This window comes from Nematolebias whitei, chromosome 10, assembly GCF_014905685.2.
Source record: "Nematolebias whitei isolate Nwh7 chromosome 10, NemWhi1, whole genome shotgun sequence".
NCBI classification, from domain to species: domain Eukaryota; kingdom Metazoa; phylum Chordata; class Actinopteri; order Cyprinodontiformes; family Rivulidae; genus Nematolebias; species Nematolebias whitei.
In genome coordinates, this window is record NC_056507.1 from 36,169,910 (window position 1) to 36,188,052 (window position 18,143).

The following is an 18,143-nucleotide window of genomic DNA, read 5'->3' on the forward strand; positions in this document are numbered from 1 at the left end:
GGAGTCCGACTTACTGCTGGCAATGCGAACCAGATCCTCACACAGCTTGTATAGGGACCGAACAGCCCATAGCACTGGGCTCCCAATCCCATACTCGCCCTCTAAATGAATTAAAACATGGAAAATTGCATTTGAGTTAAAATGTATACTTTGTGAATATGAAGAAGAAAATCCTGAAAGCCGAAACTGGACTACTACACGTTCAGATTTTTTATTGCTTTTAAGTTGTCTCTATATTCAACTTTTTGATTAATAAGTAATCCAGATCAAATTTGACACCTCAGAGGTTGAAATGGATATCAACAACAGCTTCGTTTTCTTCGCTTCCCCACTTTGCTTGTCTTCACATACATTATAGAAAGCAATATGGGGAGTGAGAGAAGAATTTGCCCATATCTGCAGCCACCCTCATATTTCTTGTGATCTCATCCAAAAGACAACAAAGGTATTCACATGCCGGCTCACAGACAATGTAGTGTGTTCCTGTAAAGGTTGGAGCTCTGTTACGATCTGAGCCTGTTAGCTTCTTTTTTGAATGCTTTTGAAATCCAGAATCAGGCACAACAAGACACACTGTAACATTAATCACCCACTCAACAGCTATCTACACCAGAGGTATTCCAAAGAGCATCTACGCCACCCAGGTTGGTTAAGTGAGGAAGAAAACTGATGCAGCTGCTTAGTATGTCAGCCTGTGAGAACGTATTGCAAAGGTTGTTCAGCTGTTTCTGATTTGCTGACAAGTTTCAGTTTTTCAATTTTACACTGAAAACAAATGTCTGTAAAACGTACACCCATTCATCAGCTCACTCAGTGACAGCAGTGTGCTTTTATCAATAGTGCATGAAGATGAAATGAGAAAGAAACCTGCTGAAGACAAGTTTATGCCACATCCTGACTGCTGAAACAACAAAGTATCACTTTCCATTAAGTTACCACTTTAATGACCCTTGTCCGTCCACTCTATTCCCGATATCTCTCAGCCAGTGGTGGCACAGGCGTGTCAAAGTCAAGGATCTAAGTGTCAAAAATGACAAATTTGAAAAGTAAACTTTGCCTTACAAAAATACATGTTTTCAGGTACATAGCCTTCATTTTCTGTCAACACATTTTTGGAGACTGGAAATGCATCATTGCTATAAGGTGAAAAGTGTTTGAGATGTTATTCTATAGTTATTGTACTAAAGCACTAGTCAGGAACACCATATCTGAAGGGAAGTAACTATCTGAGCTGACATATTTTAGATCTGAAAGCTGAAGTTGTGCTCTGTATTTTCTTTGTTGTGGGTTTCAAAAGTAGGGTTTCTTTCAAGTGACATGCAAACAAAATAAAAGCAGCTAAAGAATAATCAAGCATTATCATCTGGTGAATGTGGAGGTAAACATTTTTTTACAAGTATGGGAAGCTGAATAAAAGTGGGTGCACTTGACCATTCAGTATTTCTATGGCTGTGAACCTATTAAGAGGGCTCCAAATTCTCCAAACCTCTTCAAAGTCTCCAACTTTCCAAAGTGCTCTGTAATCCAGGACCCAGTTGATTTAAAACAAGCACTCTCTTCACAGACACATTGAATGAAAAAACAAAGAATAAGTTATAAGATGAGTGACCAATGGAAAAAAAAATACAAAAATGTATTTATTGTCAAAATTAGAGAGTTTTTGCTCATACATTGATGAGATTTTAAAAAAATTATAAGGAAGTATCTATTGTTATACAAACATCTAGTGTGAACTTAACAGAACTTTAAAAAAATGTACATTTAGCCTTATATATAATTTTTGGTTCATGACATGTCTTTTTTTAACCTTATTGGTCTTTCTGGAGGTAGTAAATTATTATTTGCTGCAGTGTGATTGACTTTTGATTTCCTGAGTGCAAATATCTTGAAAGGTAATTTACAGGCTTGACTACTAAATTGGCCAAGTATCCTTCACCCCATTTATTATTAGTATTTTTTGGTCTCTATCAAATTTTGACATAAATTGTCCCCAAAGGATGGACATCTTTACTGATATAAAACTTTTAAAGTCTCTACATCCAGTAAAGATTACCATGCTGCAACTCATAGAGCTTCATTGTCTAACCAACAAATTGAGTCATGTTTCTTAATTTTCCAATCATAGTTAAGCCCTGATTATAATGAACAAAAACAACAACAAGACAAAAGTTTGCAGAGAGACACACAGCACAGAGCTGCTTGACAGTGAAGAAAAATGAAGAGTTGCGGAGACCTGCTCAAATTTACTTGGAAAATGACCCAATTCCAGGAGCAACAACTGCAAGTGTTTTGCAAGCATAATGCCACGCGCCAAGTCAGTGTTTACACCAGACCTGTAGTAGCAGCGTGCTTTGCTCTTCTTCCCATAAAAAGCCAAAACAGGCTTGTTAGTCTTGGCTCTGTGGGGCCTTCAAAGAGCCCATTTATCATCACATCTGGAGAGGGACCTATCTGATAAAGCTGAGGAGCCTCAGCCTGGGACACCTCATAATCCCAACTCAGGATCAACGGTCCTTTTAATCCTTTAGTTCATTGTTTATTCACTTCTCTCTTTGATGAAGCCTCACAGGTGTCTCTCACATTTTGATTTTTCCTTCTTAAAGTCTTCTGGTGTACTTTAGATATAAATTGAGCTTAAAACAGTGATAGCTGGACATGACCCAAAAAGGAAAAAGCAGGTAAAGATAATGGATGGATAGATGTTGCAAAAATAATTAATATTCCTGAGACCTCTAAAGTCATTCAAGCAGACTTAACCCCCCAGTTTCTTAGAGGAAAGTAAATTTTACCAGGTCTGAGTGTGGGGGCAGAGAGACCTACTGTCTCAGTCACTGTTTGCCACACACAGGCTGAACAAGTGAAAGGCCATAGCATATTAAGGTGGTACTGGCCTGCCTCATCAGGTCACTCTGAGATTTTTAAAGCGCCACCACACAATGGCCACCATTGAACAACAAAGACTGGGTTCAGACAACAAACAACTCAAGCGCTCTGGACATAAAAGATTTATTGCATCGCACAACAAAGGCTGCCCTCGAAGCTGCCTCAAAGAACAACTTTAGGGTATTCCATTGAGGTGAACTTCACTTTGTCATACTGCTGTCTCTGTGTCACCCTAAGGACTCAACAATAAAAAGTCTAATGAAATTGAGGAGGACTTACAAGCAACCTCCCAGGCTGAAAAACGTATTCTGTTCTTTTAAATGGAACTTCAAAATCCAAAGTTATTATTCCTACCCTTGCTTGAGCTACTTCCACAGACCTGGTAATGCTTCAGCAGAGGAGAAGTGAAAACAGCAAACAGAGCCGGTGCCAGTTATGTCTAATTAAGTTGAGGAGTTTTCATTTACTGGTACACCCCCTTAGTCAGGGCTAACATATTTTGGATCCCTTATAAGTAAAAAAAAAAAACCAGTGGCTTAAAATAGTTTAAACTTTATCACCCTCAGTCAGAAAGTGAATGCATGTAATAAAAAGTTGAGTGTTTGTGGGTGAAAATCAGACGGTGGTTACTGCAGAATGATTTGGCTGTCTGTTACCTGAGGCAGCGCAGGGTTCACCAGGATCTGACATGTTCCTTTTCCTCTCGTTTCGATAAACAAGATGGGGTTTGTTGTGTTCTTCGTCATATTCCTCCCCCACAGCATTTAAAAGAGGCTCCAAGTAATATTCACCGTGTTGTGTCGTAAAAGTTCCAATCTGTCAGAAAGAAAAGAGACAGCACTGATGAATTGTACAATTGTATGTGTGCCCACTGTGGCGTGTGGGTTGAGATTACCATATTTTTTTGTCTATAAGTCACATTTTTAAAAATAATTTGCATGCCTTGCCGCTTAGCTGAAGTGACATATTTATAGATTTTTTTCTCATATTACCAATTTTGGGCTGAGATGTGACCGTTTTCATTCATTCTGACTGAAAATATTGAAAACTACCATTTCCAGCCACTAGGTGGCACTCGAGTAGTATGCAACGCCATTGTGTCATGTAATAGGTAAAAGTGGTTATTAATGACACAAACGGCTTGCCAAAGGTTGCCACCTTTGTCCAGCTTGCTTGAAGCAACCGTCAAATCAGTTTCATTTCGCTGTTCCACCCTGGCTAAATGCAGCTACTTTGACCACTGAAATGCATTTATTAAGTAAAAGTTCAACTGAGACACAACTTTGCTATAATGTTGAACAAACAAATAATTGTTTTTAAGTGTTAATTGTGTTAAATTCTTGTTAAAGTCCTCCCATGCATGCTCCCGTGGCCACCATTTGGCAGCCAATTGATTTTTGGTACAACACCGGCCCACGTTTCCAGGTTGTCAGCAGTGACACATAATGACGCAATGTATTAATGGATTTTTCCACTTTATTAGACATATTTGGACTGATGCGACTTATAAGACGGTGCAACATGTATGGCGGAAAATACGGTACTGTTTTGTTGGCAACGGTTGTTGACAATAAACTTTTTTGTTTGTTTGTTTCATCTATGTAGTTACAGAAATCTGCTGACTCAGAAATGTCCTTCAGCGCTCAGTGGCAATCAAATAAAAAAAACTGCAACACATTTTCTGTTTTTTGGCATTTATAAATGTGCAAGAAAGCTGCAGTGATTGTGTAATGTCCTGTGCATTCATGAACAGGCTGTTACGTGAAGAGAGCTTTTCAAAACTTTTGTAAAACAAATGCATTTTCCCCTCACACCAACAGTGGGAGGAGTAACATCATCATATGTGGACAGAACTGCTGACAGAAGAATGCTGATATTGATTTGACAGCTCAGTTTCTTACAGCCATGAGGTACGGTGATGTTTACATGGTAATTTCATGCGAACACTTAAGCAGGATGTTGGTCCCTGGAATGTTATCTTCAGGGCAGCATTGCTCCATAGCTGTCCCTAAAATTGAAGGACGTTAAACAATGGAAAACATACCGATCAGATGTGGAAACCAACTGTATTTGTTTCCAGAGAGTGATAGATTTGTTCATGACTTTAAACAAATCACACTTCAGGAAAAAATGCTACAAGCCTTGAGAAGAGGTGCTTTGAATAGCTTGTAAAGGCAATGCACTGAAAAAACAAAGCCCAGAGACTTTTCCACTCCCTGTGTCTTGTCTCATATATATTTGCTTCTAAGGAGCCTCTATTAATTAACAAACTCTCTTTTTATAGTAATCACGGTAACTAGAAAATTCATCTACAATAACTCATTTTACCTATACAATTGAATTTTCATTTGACAAAAACAAATGTAGAGTGAGTCATTGTTGTGTCACCCAACATCATTGTCAGTTCATACATACATTTATAAGATAAGATGTAACTTTACTGAGCACAGGAAATTGTTATATATGTATTCATACAATTGACACACTGTATCAAATGCTTTCTAGAGACACCAATACTGAATGTGACAATCTAACCATCCATCCATCCATTATCTTTTAGCTGCTTCTTCCTTTTCGAGTCGGGGGGTCACTGGTGCTCATATCCAGCAGTCATTGTCTGAGAGGCGAGGGACACCCTGGTCAGGTCTCCAGTCCATCACAGGGACAGAGAAACAGAGGGACAGGGAAAGAGACAAACAACCATCCACTCTCTCACTCACACTTAGAGACAATTCAGAGTTACCAATCAGACTAACATGCATGTTTTTGGTCTGTGGGAGGAAACCAGAGAAAATCCACGCAGGCACGGAGAGAACATGCAAACTCCACCCAAAAAGGTCCCTGGCTGGGGTTTGAACCGGGACAACCTGCTCACTGAGAGGCGGCAGTTCTACCAACTGTGCCACAGTGCTGATGTGACAACCTAACCAAATCCTGTTTGCAGTCAAAACACACATCTTTAGTAAATAAGTATAAGTTGATGTAAGATCCATTAACCAACAATAAATTTGAACTCTAAGAAATGCTACAAATATGCTGATGTGGATTCTCAGCCATCCAGGACATGATAGATTCCAACAATCTTTAAAAAAAAAAAAAAAAAAAAAATGAATTTGTTTATCTGCAGCTCAAGAACTTTTCTGGATGAGAAGCAAAATGTCTTAACTACAGAACTGAAATCCAGTTGTTTTGTTCATAAAATACAATTTGCTTTATTTGTGCAGCTCGAAAACAAGTAAAACATCACAAAGGACCGTTTTCCCAATACCACATGCATGCATAAAGTCAGGCACCTTGTGCTCAAATACATTTCTACTTCTGTTAGCTATGATAGAATAACTTGGTAGAATACCAGCTCTTGATAAAAGTGAATGCAAAGATGTAACATCAAACTTAAGCATAATTTCTAATAATTTGGAGGCCATGGTCAGTGACCTTAAAAAAAATAAACAAATAAATCAAAGTCAAATAGATATTTTTTTTAAAAACAGAAGTAGGCATGAATATATCTAGACCATAATGCATTGCAAAATACTGACTTTGAGAAAGTACAATAATATCTGTAAAAAGGTCTCTGTTTGCATTTTCAAGCAATCTTAAATAAATAAGAAGAACACTGACGTGAAAATCTAATAATTTCCATCTAACACAGAATATGTGGGTTTTGTCACAACATAGTGACCACCTCATTTTTGTTTTTAATTATTTCAGCACAGAAATGTAGAAAAATTACAACGGCAGCTGCTTATATGCTGCTTTTTCGTTGTTATTACCATATATGTTCACCTGAATCGAGTTAGCGTCATTTAAATTACTCTATTTGAGTCATTCTTAAAGGGAGTTCTGATTTTTTTTTACGTGGAAAGATTATGAACATTTAATGTCTTACCTGTCTTAGATATCTTGATCAGTTACCTCAGTTTACAGTAACTATTCATTAGATCTGACTGGATTAATGAGCTATCAAAGAGACGGAAGTGAAATGCTGCAGAACAACTCTCAAAATGACAATGACTCATCAAACACTATTTTATAAACCTTTACATCAGCATTAGTTTGACATTGAACTGTTTACATTGAAATCTATGGTTAGTTACAAGTATAAATACTTCTGTGCTCCTAGTGCAGCTCAAAGTATTTCCTGTAGGTAAATCATAATATTTCTCTTTCTGACAGTAATGGGAAACTTACATAAATGTTTCAGAGAAAGTGTAATTAATTAGGACGACAGGAATTGTTTCTGGATAACATTCATCCACTTTGGGCTTGGCCCTGCTTCGACTCTCTAATAAGACTTAAACTCACTTTATCCAAATTGAGGTTACCAGTACTCAAAGAAATATAAACAGGTAAGATATTGATTGTTAATAACCTACAATCTCGATTTTCAAAGATACGATCTATGCCTTTAAGTTATCAATTGTGCTAACAAAAGTTATAACAAATAAACGTCTAATTTAGTCAGGCAAAAGCCAGAGTTTCAGGGTTTCCCAGATTTAGTTTAAAATAAATTCAGAAACAAGAATAACTGTTTAGCAGCAGGTCCTGAATTAAGCTCCACAACTTAAAGACTTCAGCTGGTTTTGGTTGTCAGCAGCAAACTGGTTGATCCACTCTGAGAAGGTGCTATTTAAGAGACTGAGCTGAAAACAGCACCTCAGACTGAGGAAGTCTCTTGGATGAGAGACGAAACGTTTCTAGATTTTTTTTGCTTTGTTTTGTTTTTGTTTTTTTTTTAATGTCCAGAGGACCAGATTGAACTTTTTTGGATTTTTCTACCTGGATTATTGAGCATGCATCAGGATAACTTAAAGACTTATTTTAACACAAGGTCACACTCCTGACACATGAGAATAACTGGTGGTTCATCTGTTTCATCAAGTCCCACAATGACTCCAGTAAAAGTGTTGTGGGTGATGAGTTCTTTAGAAAGAACTACAACTAATCTGAAGGTGTCATGAACCAAAAAACATAAATTTGGAAGAAGGATTCAGGTCTAAGAGCAGCCTGACCCACTGCATACTTCCATTGTTAGTGGACTGAGAGCCAGCCCTCCCAGGAACCATCTCTCCCCACGGCGTGTGAACTGTCCATGAAGTTCCTGCAAACCTTCACTGGCAGTTGTCTCTTCTTCAGAGCGTTTTCTTTCTTTCTGACGATCACAGCACACTTTGAAAAGGCCAAAAGTCTCCTAAACCTGCATCCTCCCCCTCCTCCTTCTCCATATACCCCCCAGGGGATAGCTTTGAGTGATTCTGGACGAAAGGGGAACCCTATTTTTCCAAGAATGACCCCATTTGTTTTTAGGGCTTAATTATTCCTTAATGACCTCATCTCATTACAATGTGACCTTGCCATTAAGCCCCAGTGATCAGATACAGACACATTTATGAACCAGTGCCCTCTGGTGCGGGATCCATTGTCCTGTCATTCTCTGTGAGTGATAAGCAACAAAGACTGTTAAGGAAAAAAGGAAGCAGACATGTTTGGATAAGTGAGTCATATATCAAAGTTGTGCAAAGAGGCAATTAAATGCTTATTACCCTGATAATTGTGGGACACCTCATGTTTTAGGTTGCTGTATAAACAGAAAAATGTGCTTTCCTTGCTTGCTTGTTTTACAACGTCACTCACGCCGAGGTCTTTGGTCTGATGTCTCAGCAGGAGAACAATCACTACATGCTTTGTGAACGTACAAGTTCAAAGAACCACAGAACAACACCTCTATGTTCTGTTACGGTCGGATACTGTACTTGCTGTACCTATCTACAACAAAAGTGGTATCACTGATAGGGGCTGGGACTGGAATATTCTGAGGCAGTGGTCACTCACCCCTCACCCCCCCCAACACAGAATCCCGCTGGCGCGACTGAGGTCAACCCCCTGCTCCTGGTCCAGTAACCTCATGTGACCCATGAAGTCATTCCTTCAACAGTTATTGGATTCTTCACACGGGAGTCAGCAAACAAAATGAAGTGGACATCAGGATTTCTACATGATACATATTGGAGTTGTTAGCTGATTATTACCCAGTAGCATCATTACACCGTCATTTAAACATAAAGGGAGATATTTAATGATACAGCAATATACTCTGATTAGGGAGTAACAGTCCACTTTTACAGTAAACTTTGGTGATCAGACCTACATCCACAGGTCACAATGATAAAACTCAGAGGAAAGAGGCATATCGTTAATAACTCTTGGGAAGTGGGAACCAGTTAACCAAGTGTGACCAACATCACTGCTCATAAGGTTGTTTAAAGGCTTAAGAAAATGGTAACTGGGTTGTACTTATATGGCGCCTTTCTATCTTCTCAAGATTGAAAAACAGATTGTGTAACTCGTTTAGCGATTCAGGGTGCCACCAAGAAAAAAGAAGGAAATCCAATGGCCATCCATATTTTTGCTGGCCCCAGCTTCCATAAACAAACTTTCTTATAAACATATTCGTTTTTATAAATAACAATTTACAAGGAAAGAATAAAAGCTTAAATGAGCTCAGTTGTGTGCTGTCCTTAAAATCAATAGTCAAATAACAAACCCAAGGCTTACACCAAAATATTTCAAATAGCCTGATAGCAGGTGGAGTAATTGGTTAGCACTGTTGCCTCGAAGAAAGAAAGTTCCAGGTTCAACTCTCGACTGGGATGTTACCATGTTGAGTTTACATGTTCTCCCTGTTCATGCATGGATTTTCCCATGTACGTCCTCCCCCAGACCAAAAACATGCATGTTTTTCAGGTTTTAGAGTGACTAAATTGTCACTAGGTGTGCATGAGTGTGAATGGTTGTCTGTGTCGTTCATCTCTTCTGCGATGGACCAGCGACCTGTCCAACATCTCTTAAAGGAAATGTATGGATGGGCATCAGGAAACTCCAGAACTTCTCCTATGGCTTTTTGATTTAGTATACAGCCACCAATTTCAAAATTTCTGTTGGCACCTTTGGCAATTTTGACAAATTTTATTGCAGACCTTTTAGCAACATGTCTGCCAAACCACGGAACAAATGTTAATGATCTTTTAGAAAGTAATGACTGACTGTGTATCTGCAGTTAATTAATGTTCTGAGTTGATCAAATTCAAGTTGGCCACCAGAGCTGGTCAACATTATCTAACATGAAAGTGGCTTGAATCATTTTCAACGCATATACCAGTACTAAACATTACCAGATTCATAAGGTTTAACCAAAGTGGTTAACTCCACCCCTTTTCATCACTAGATGATCTTAGTTACATTTGAAACTCTCACATGAACGGGGGCAGGTGATGTGAATTCCTTCAAGACTGCTAGTTCTTTAATGTATCTACAGTGTTCATCCATCCATCGTCTGCTGCTTCTTCAAGAGTCGGGGCGTGGAACCAGCAGCTTGAGCATGAAGGTGTAGACATTTATTTCCACAATCATATCATTACTGGAGACTGAGGCCAACCAAGAAACATATACATATACAACCACATAACAACTCCCTTGTGCCCTGTGCCTTCCTTGGTGTCCAAGTTGGACATGTCACCTCCTTAGGGAGGCAACCAGGGGGACATCCTTACAAAATGCCAAAACCACCTTAATTGGCTCCTCTCCACCTGACCAGCTACTCCAAGTCCCTCCTGGATAACTGAACTTCTCACTCTTTAAAAGGGAGAGTCCAGCAGCTCTGTGGAGAAAACTCATTGCTTGAAATCTTGTTCTTGTGGTCACTTCACAGACTCGGTGACCAAAGGTGAGGTTATGAGCATAGACTAACTGAGGGTTGCCTTGCAGCTCAGCTCCCTCTTCATCACACCAGACCTGCTCAGAAGCTGCACCATCCATCTGCTGATCTCACACTCCGTTCTTGTGAACAAAACCCCAAGATACCAAACTCTTAGGACTGTGGCTTCAGATGGTACTGATCTTCATCCCAGTAACTTCACTGCAAACAGCTCCATGAGAGCTGGTATTCTACATCTCTAAGACAACATTTATCAAAATAGTAAGGCACAAATCCATCCTATAAGTCAGAGCTGATCTTGCTCAAAGGCCCTTCGGAAGAGGCTTCTCAAGTCAGCTCCATTCTCCTCTAGTGAGAGAGGAGCATCACCTCAGAGGTAACAGAGTTCATGCTCCTCTGTCATAAGTCCAGCAGCAGCACTTGCTCCTGTTTCACTCCTCTCCTCACTCACTTCATCCAAAGCTTTCTTCTTCTCTTCTTCTCTTTTTTTTTTTTTTTGCAGGCATGCAGGGACCTCATTGAAATGGGAGAAAGCGTGTCAGCATCGCTCGATTAAAGAGCAGTCTGAAACTCACCAGGCCGGTGCACAGGCTGAACACCGCCGCGTGCTCGCGCTTTGCGTCCACGTGCCCGCGGAAGAAGCAGTGGCGCATGTCGCTCCTGCTCGGGTCCTGGAAGTCTGCCCCCAGGTGTGTCACCGCGTACGAGGGGGCGATGAAGCTGGAGTCCGCGCTCAGGTTGAGCTGGAAGCGCTGCCCGAACGCGTCGATCCTGTAGAGCACGCGCGCGCCCGACAGCTCATCCTCCGCGCTTCTCCTCCTCCGGTAGTGCAGCCGGTGAGGGAAGGATTCTCCGAAGTCATTCACTCTTAACGGAGTGATGATCTCATAGGATGACAGCTGCTTGATGAACTTTTCTGAGGAGACAGAATAAAAGCACACAACTTGTCACTGATCAACTCCTGAGTGCGTCCCTGGCACGCGCATTTAAAGCAGATCTACCTTGTTTTGGATGCAATCGGAAGGTCAGAGTCTCTCGGACAAGTGCTGACAAATGACACGTTAGTCCAACCAGCCAGATTGCAAACTGCATGATTTCCTCCCAGGCTCTCTCCCCCACTCTCCCCCTCTCGCGACCCTCCGTCTTTCTTCTTCTCCGGCTCCTTTTTCCTCTCCCCCCCACCCCACAACCCGGCTTGTCAGCAGCAGCAGGTCGTGGGATCCGCGGAGGCTCTCTGCAGCGCAACTCCTGCAAAGTGCGTCGGCCTCATCGCCTTGCAGCTGAATCCGTGCACGCACCAGCCTCTCTGGGAATTTATGACACATTCATCCCGCTGACGCAAAGATTATTGCTACCAAATGTAAACTGCGGGGCTTTCCCCCCCGTCTTCTGCTCTTTACACTAAAAGGAGGGGTCAGTGCCAAGTAAGCTCTCCCCTGGCCATCCCTGGAGCACTCCGTGCACCCGAAGCTCTCAATAAGAGAAGCAACGCCCCCAACGAGCGCGGAGCCAATAGTGAGTGCGCGTGGACACATGGGAGCTGCAGAGTAAAAGACCAGTGAGTGTGTGTGAAAATGTCTCAGCAGTCTTCACTGCTGCACTAACTAATGCACAGCGCAAAGTCAACTGATTTAAGGCGCACGAGCGACTAAAACCTTTTCCATGTGCAAACTGGAAATATGACTTTAGGGATGTTCATAAATAATGAGCTCACATTAATTCTCCAAAGGATTACGTCCACATATATAATGAGCAGGCCTGTACTGGCTTACAACATGAACAGGTTAAAGCATAGTTCGGGTATTTTAAAGTGGGGCTCTGTGGAATGGTTCTGCACAAAAACAGAGTTTTATTGTGAGCAGACTGATGAGCTGATGGCTAGTCCGAGAGGGACCAAGATTGAAGTGGATTTCTGCTGTTAGTCCTTGTTCTTTGGAAATTGTTTTTTTTTTTTTTCATATATGATCTGAAAATAAAACGATCAGTTCTCGGCCTCCCATGCAAAAGAGCTCTGTTATCTCAGTGGGACATGGCTAATAAAGAAATAATAATATGCAATGCACAATAAAATTTTGGCTTAGCAGCATTTCTAAAAATGTCAGAATAAGTCCAGTTGGTTTTGAATTTTCTTTTTTGTTTGTTTGTTTTCTTTTGTATTGATCATGATCTGGGGGACTAAGAACCTTCATCATCTTTATCCACAAACACCAAAAATGCTCCAAAACACTGCATGCACTAAGTATGCAAGCCTGTTTGTGGCCATATTACAGAAAACGTGAAACAAGGTACTGGGCATGCAAATAAAACACACTGGTGTGAAGTAAACCCAGCAAGAAGTAGACACCCCCCCCCACACCGGACCCCCCCCCCCCCCACACACACACAGGCTGGATAGAGTCAGCTGCTGTAACGTTGCTGTGTTTACAAGAACAAATAAGATTTAACATTCCTGTGTGGATAGTTCCCTAAAACAACTCCAGTTTTGAAAAGTCTGCAGTGATTCATCCAGAGGTGGTTTAATAAACAGCACAGCTCTCAGTTTTACATGACTTTTTATTTTTTAATTTTTTTATGTAGACCTCTGTGGTTGTGTGCAAACACAAATAGCAGTAGCAGCTAGCTGTAGCCCTTCTGGTGCATTCTGAGACATTTCCTGCTGAGATATTACAAACTTTCTGATGGAATGATTGTGTAATGCAACAATTATGGCAGAATAAAAGCTTATTAAAGTTCTTGCTATAAAAAAAATTTGCACTGGAGAGTTTTTCTAGATCAGAAACGATCCAGTTTGTTTTTGACCAAACTTGATCTGGCTGTTAGCTCTCAATCCAAATCCAGACAGAAAAAAGGCTTTTCAAACTGAACTTGACCAAAGATTTATCTGTAGCTGGTACGATTTTAACTGTTCATGTTTTTTTAAAGAACTCCACTTTGAAAGATCTGAACTATCCCTTTAAGAACACAGACATAAACACAACACACAACTGTAAGTTTCAACTAACGGGACAAAAAGTGTGCATTTGATGAGCAGAGATGGTCAAATTTTAATTATAGAGTCAAATTTTAAAAAAGTTTGTCAACATCTGGACATCTTGTTGCCATGTCAAACACTAACAGGAAATACTTTCCTGACTTGGATTAATATTTGTATTTCTTAAAACAACAGTTCACATTTTATATGTAGTCCCAAGATTGTAGAAAAACACACCTACATTACGTTTTAACATTTTATTAATAATAATTTACACAGGCTCCCAGCTGAAGAGCAACATATGTTTAAAATTTTACCAAAATCCTTCTTGTTTAGAATTTGTTACTGGTGCCATCAATAATACAATCATTTGTAACAAAGAGAGGATTTTATTTTGATTTTAGGTGTTTTCTCAGAACTGTTGGACAAAGATACATATTCACTTTAAGAACAAATGGATAAAGCATAAAATGCACTAACACGTTTATATCTTATTAGACTGAAGAAATGGTAGGCGAATCAGCCATCAGTAAATTTATAAATAAATCTCAGAAAGCTCTTGACATTTTCAGACAAAATCTTAAACTAAATTGATCCAAACGCTGATTGTTTCAGAGCTTTTGTTTATGTGGAACTGTCACCAATAGATTTCCCGAGCCTTGAAACGTTTGCTCTAATTAACATGCTTAAATAAAAAAGAGCAAAGAGAAGCAAGACATCACACAACCTTTTCTCCTTCATCCAAACATGTCTCCACTGAACACTGGTGTTTTGGGTCAGGATGCCAAAGCTGCAGAGCTCCGGAGCTAAACCTGCTGATTCCAGCAAACTCTCTGCACCTCCCTCTGATGACCTCATCATGTGATACCTACTCAGCTTCCAAGCATCCATCTGTCACAAACCCCTTTAAGAAAAATAATCAAATACTCTTTTTCTTGGGCACTCTGCCAATGAGTTAAAGTACCAAGTTAAACTCCCAAAAGATATTTATGTTATTAAAAATTCACTAACAGGTGAAACTTTTTGTTGTCGTTTTGGCCACATTGTCAGTGAATAATCCATCCATCCATTATCTTTACCCGCTTATTCCATTTTGGGTCACGGGGGTCGCTGGTGCCCATGTCCAGCAATCACTGTGCGAGGGGCGGGGTACACCCTGGACGGGTCGCAAGTCCATCACAGGGACACATAGAGACACACGAGACAAACAAGCATTCACTCTCTCATTCACACCTAGGGACAATTTAGAGTTACCAATCAGCCTAACATGCATGTTTTTGGTCTGTGGGAGGAAACCGGAGCACCCGGAGAAAACCCACGCATGCACGGAGAGAACCTGCAAACTCCACCCAGAAAGGCCCCCGGACCGGGGTTTGAACCAGGGACCTGCTCGCTGAGAGGCAGCAGCTCTACCAGTTGTGCCACCGTGCTGCCCGTCAGTGAATAATGAGTTTGATAAATAAAAGACAACCTGACTATAAAAATCTGTACAAATGAAGGATAACTTCATCATTTCCATTCTTACTAGTTTCTGAATCAAAAGATAAAATGAAAAAAGCTGAATTCTATCAATTCAATTCAAAACTACTTTATTAATCCCAAAGGTAAATTAAATGTAAGTCGTCGTCATTCGTGCTCATCTGCTCACACACACTCATGTTCGTGATGATGTCGTTTGGCATATTGTTTTTGTACTAGTTCTTGGTGTATTCTTAGTTTTAGCATATTTCTTAGTTCATATCTTAGATCTTATTATTGTTTTTCTTTACAATTTATACTTTTGTTGGATGTAACTGGGACCCTGTGTAGACAATTTAATTCCACCACATGTACCACATGTGGTGCGAATCAGTGGTGTAGTGTACATTTTTGTAGTGGGTATACCGCGGGAAAGTTAGTTTTACGTAAAGTGCTCTGAGTATCTTGATAAGATAGAAATATAAGTACAGTCCATTTCAAGTTAATTTTACGTTGGACATTGGAAACAGCTGAAGCCACGGAGTTCGAATGTCCAACGTAAAACTAACTTTACTGCGGTTGGTCCGTATACTGTGCAAATACACCCGTTAGTACAATGTATTTGTCAATTTATTTTAATTTTTAAGCACACTGAACATTTCCAAATGTCTCTGATGCTTATATTTGAATAAATGAACAACAAACTTTGTACAACAGTTGGCTTTGTATTAAAAACATGTTGGAGATTTTATAAAACAGTATCAAAGCAAAACATGTTCAAGTATTAAGTAGTAAGTAGAAGTATTAATTAAACAATACTTTGCTGGATAAGTAAATGTAATAAACAAGTGCTGCATACAGACAGTTACGATAGTGTTTAACTGCCATTTAACATATCAATGACATGTGCCTAATGATATGTCATATATCATTGGACACTTTTAATCAGTATACTGAAATTCTTAAGCTTTTCTAGTGGGTATACTGCGCTATACTATGCCTGCGTATCGCATACACTACACCACTGGTGAGAATGAAAATAAAGAACCTTGACTTGATCCTGGTTTCATTAAATGTATTAACCTTTATTTAACCAGGCAAATCCCACTGAGATCACAGATCTCTTTTGCAAGGGAGGCCTGGGCCTGAAGGCAACCTAACGTGCATGTTTTTGTTTGTTCTAGATGCTGGTGGAAGGATCTCTTGTAGCGGTCTGTCTTACAGCAGATCTGAAGAAGCCTCTGACTGAAGACACTCTGTTGTTGTATGACAATCTGATGAAGAGGATGCTGAGGGTTGTCTATAATCTTCTTCATTTTATGAAGAATCCTTCTTTGAGCAATCATCTCCAAAGGTTCTAGAGGAGTCCCCAGAACTGAGCCAGCCTTCTTTATGAGCTTGTTGATCTTTTTGAAGTCACTTGCTCTGGTGCTGCTACCCCAGCAGATGATGGCAGAAGAGATGGCACTCTCTACAACAGACTTATAGAAGATATGGAGCATCTTGCTGCAAACGTTGAAGGACTTCAGCTTCCTCAAGAAGTACAGTCTGCTCTGTCTTTTCTTGTAGATGGCTTCACTGTTGCATTCCCCATCCAGTCTGTTGTCCAGGTGAACCCCAAGGTATTTATACTTCTCCACCACCTCCACTTCTTCTCCCATGATGGGAATAGGGTTGGACCTGTTCCTGTTTCTCCTGAAATCTACAATCACCTCCTTTGTTTTGTTCACATTCAAGGTGAATGTTGAATCAGGATGTACTGGAGCATTTCTCTCTCAGTCAAATAACATTTTTGTAGCAGCTACAGTCTGACCTTGCAGTTTTTTTTTATTCATTCATCCTTCAGAGGGCTTCCAGTTCTCAAAGACCTTTTGTCCATTTTTTCATTTTTTTTATTTAGTAGCTTTGAAATTCACATCAACTGACCTTTTCGTCAGAGTGATTACAAACATGCCACAACTCTTACCAACAACTCCATCTGGGGCCAAGGTTACATTTTTTGGACTGCTCAAATATCTCTGGGTGCTTAAAGTTGTGCATCAAGCTTTTTTATTTTTATTTTTTGTGTGTTTTGATTTTGATCCAGCTTTGAACAAGAAAATGTCTTATAATGGTTGAGAATTTAACATAATGTGTTGAAACGTTATTATGCTTTTGGAGGTTAAAGATGATGATGGGCTCCAGATGTTGGAGTTTTTCTCAGACTGTAACAAACACTGCAGGATGTTAGTGGGGTCTGTGCAGCATGGCACACAGGTGGCGGAGCCTCCGGCCTTCATTTTTACATCTCTTCACTCAACTCATTCACCACCTATAGCTTTTATCATCCGAGCTCCATCTTAAAGTGATCCATATGCCTTCACTAGATAGCTCATTTAGATGTAGTTTGGCCACTCGTGCTCTCATTAATTCTCCACAGATGGGACTGTTTTCTAAAGACTTTCCCTATTCCTGCTGGGAGTAGAGCTAGCTCTCAGCAATAGTTGGTTTCTGTTGCAGGCATCTTTATGAAATACTCAAATCCATTGTGTGTTCCCTCTGTGAAAACTTCGGTGTGTCTTGTGTGCAGAAACTCAGATGTTGGTCCCAGACGTTGCAAATAATAAAATCATATTATTGCAAAAACAGGTAATGCAACAAAGAGCTGACCGACCTGAGACTTGACGTCATCCATTGCGTTGTTTGAAATCTGATTTAAATTATACGTTTCAAACAGACTCTTCCTTTGCTGGCTCTGAGCCAGAAGTGAGCTCAGAGTGAGGTGAGAAGATGTGGCTTGTGATTTCCAGTTCATTGATTTTCTTAATCAAATGAAGTCATATTAATGTTGTTTAACATATAAAGGGAAATAGATTTAAGTAGCTCGAAATTTTAGTGAACTTCCTCCCATGATGTGGAAGCAAGGTTTTTCTTAATTTTGCACTACAAATCTTGTTTATTTCATAAATCTAAAAGAAGAAGGAAAAAGGGAATTAAAATAAGTTGAAAATGATGAGAAATTGTTAAGTGACTTTAGGTGTTTAAACATTCACTTAAAAGAAGTTAGATGTGTTTAAGTGTTAACTGCAACATAAAAGTCAATGATATATATATATATATATATATATATATATATAT

The 18,143-nt window shown here is 39.8% G+C and overlaps 1 protein-coding gene across 1 annotated transcript in view; it reads right to left on the reverse strand.

The window, feature by feature from the left end:
- LOC119416498 (A disintegrin and metalloproteinase with thrombospondin motifs 20) overlaps positions 1-11,689 on the reverse strand; it is a 147,889-nt gene extending 136,200 nt beyond the window's left edge. Inside the window, exons 1-4 of the mRNA XM_037683732.1 lie at positions 11,599-11,689; positions 11,173-11,513; positions 3,540-3,699; positions 1,554-1,556 (exon numbers count right to left, since the gene is read on the reverse strand). Of these exons, the coding sequence (XP_037539660.1) occupies positions 1,554-1,556; positions 3,540-3,699; positions 11,173-11,513; positions 11,599-11,689 (595 nt within the window). The remainder of the gene's footprint in view (positions 1-1,553; positions 1,557-3,539; positions 3,700-11,172; positions 11,514-11,598) is intronic.
- Positions 11,690-18,143: the final 6,454 nt, after the last annotated feature.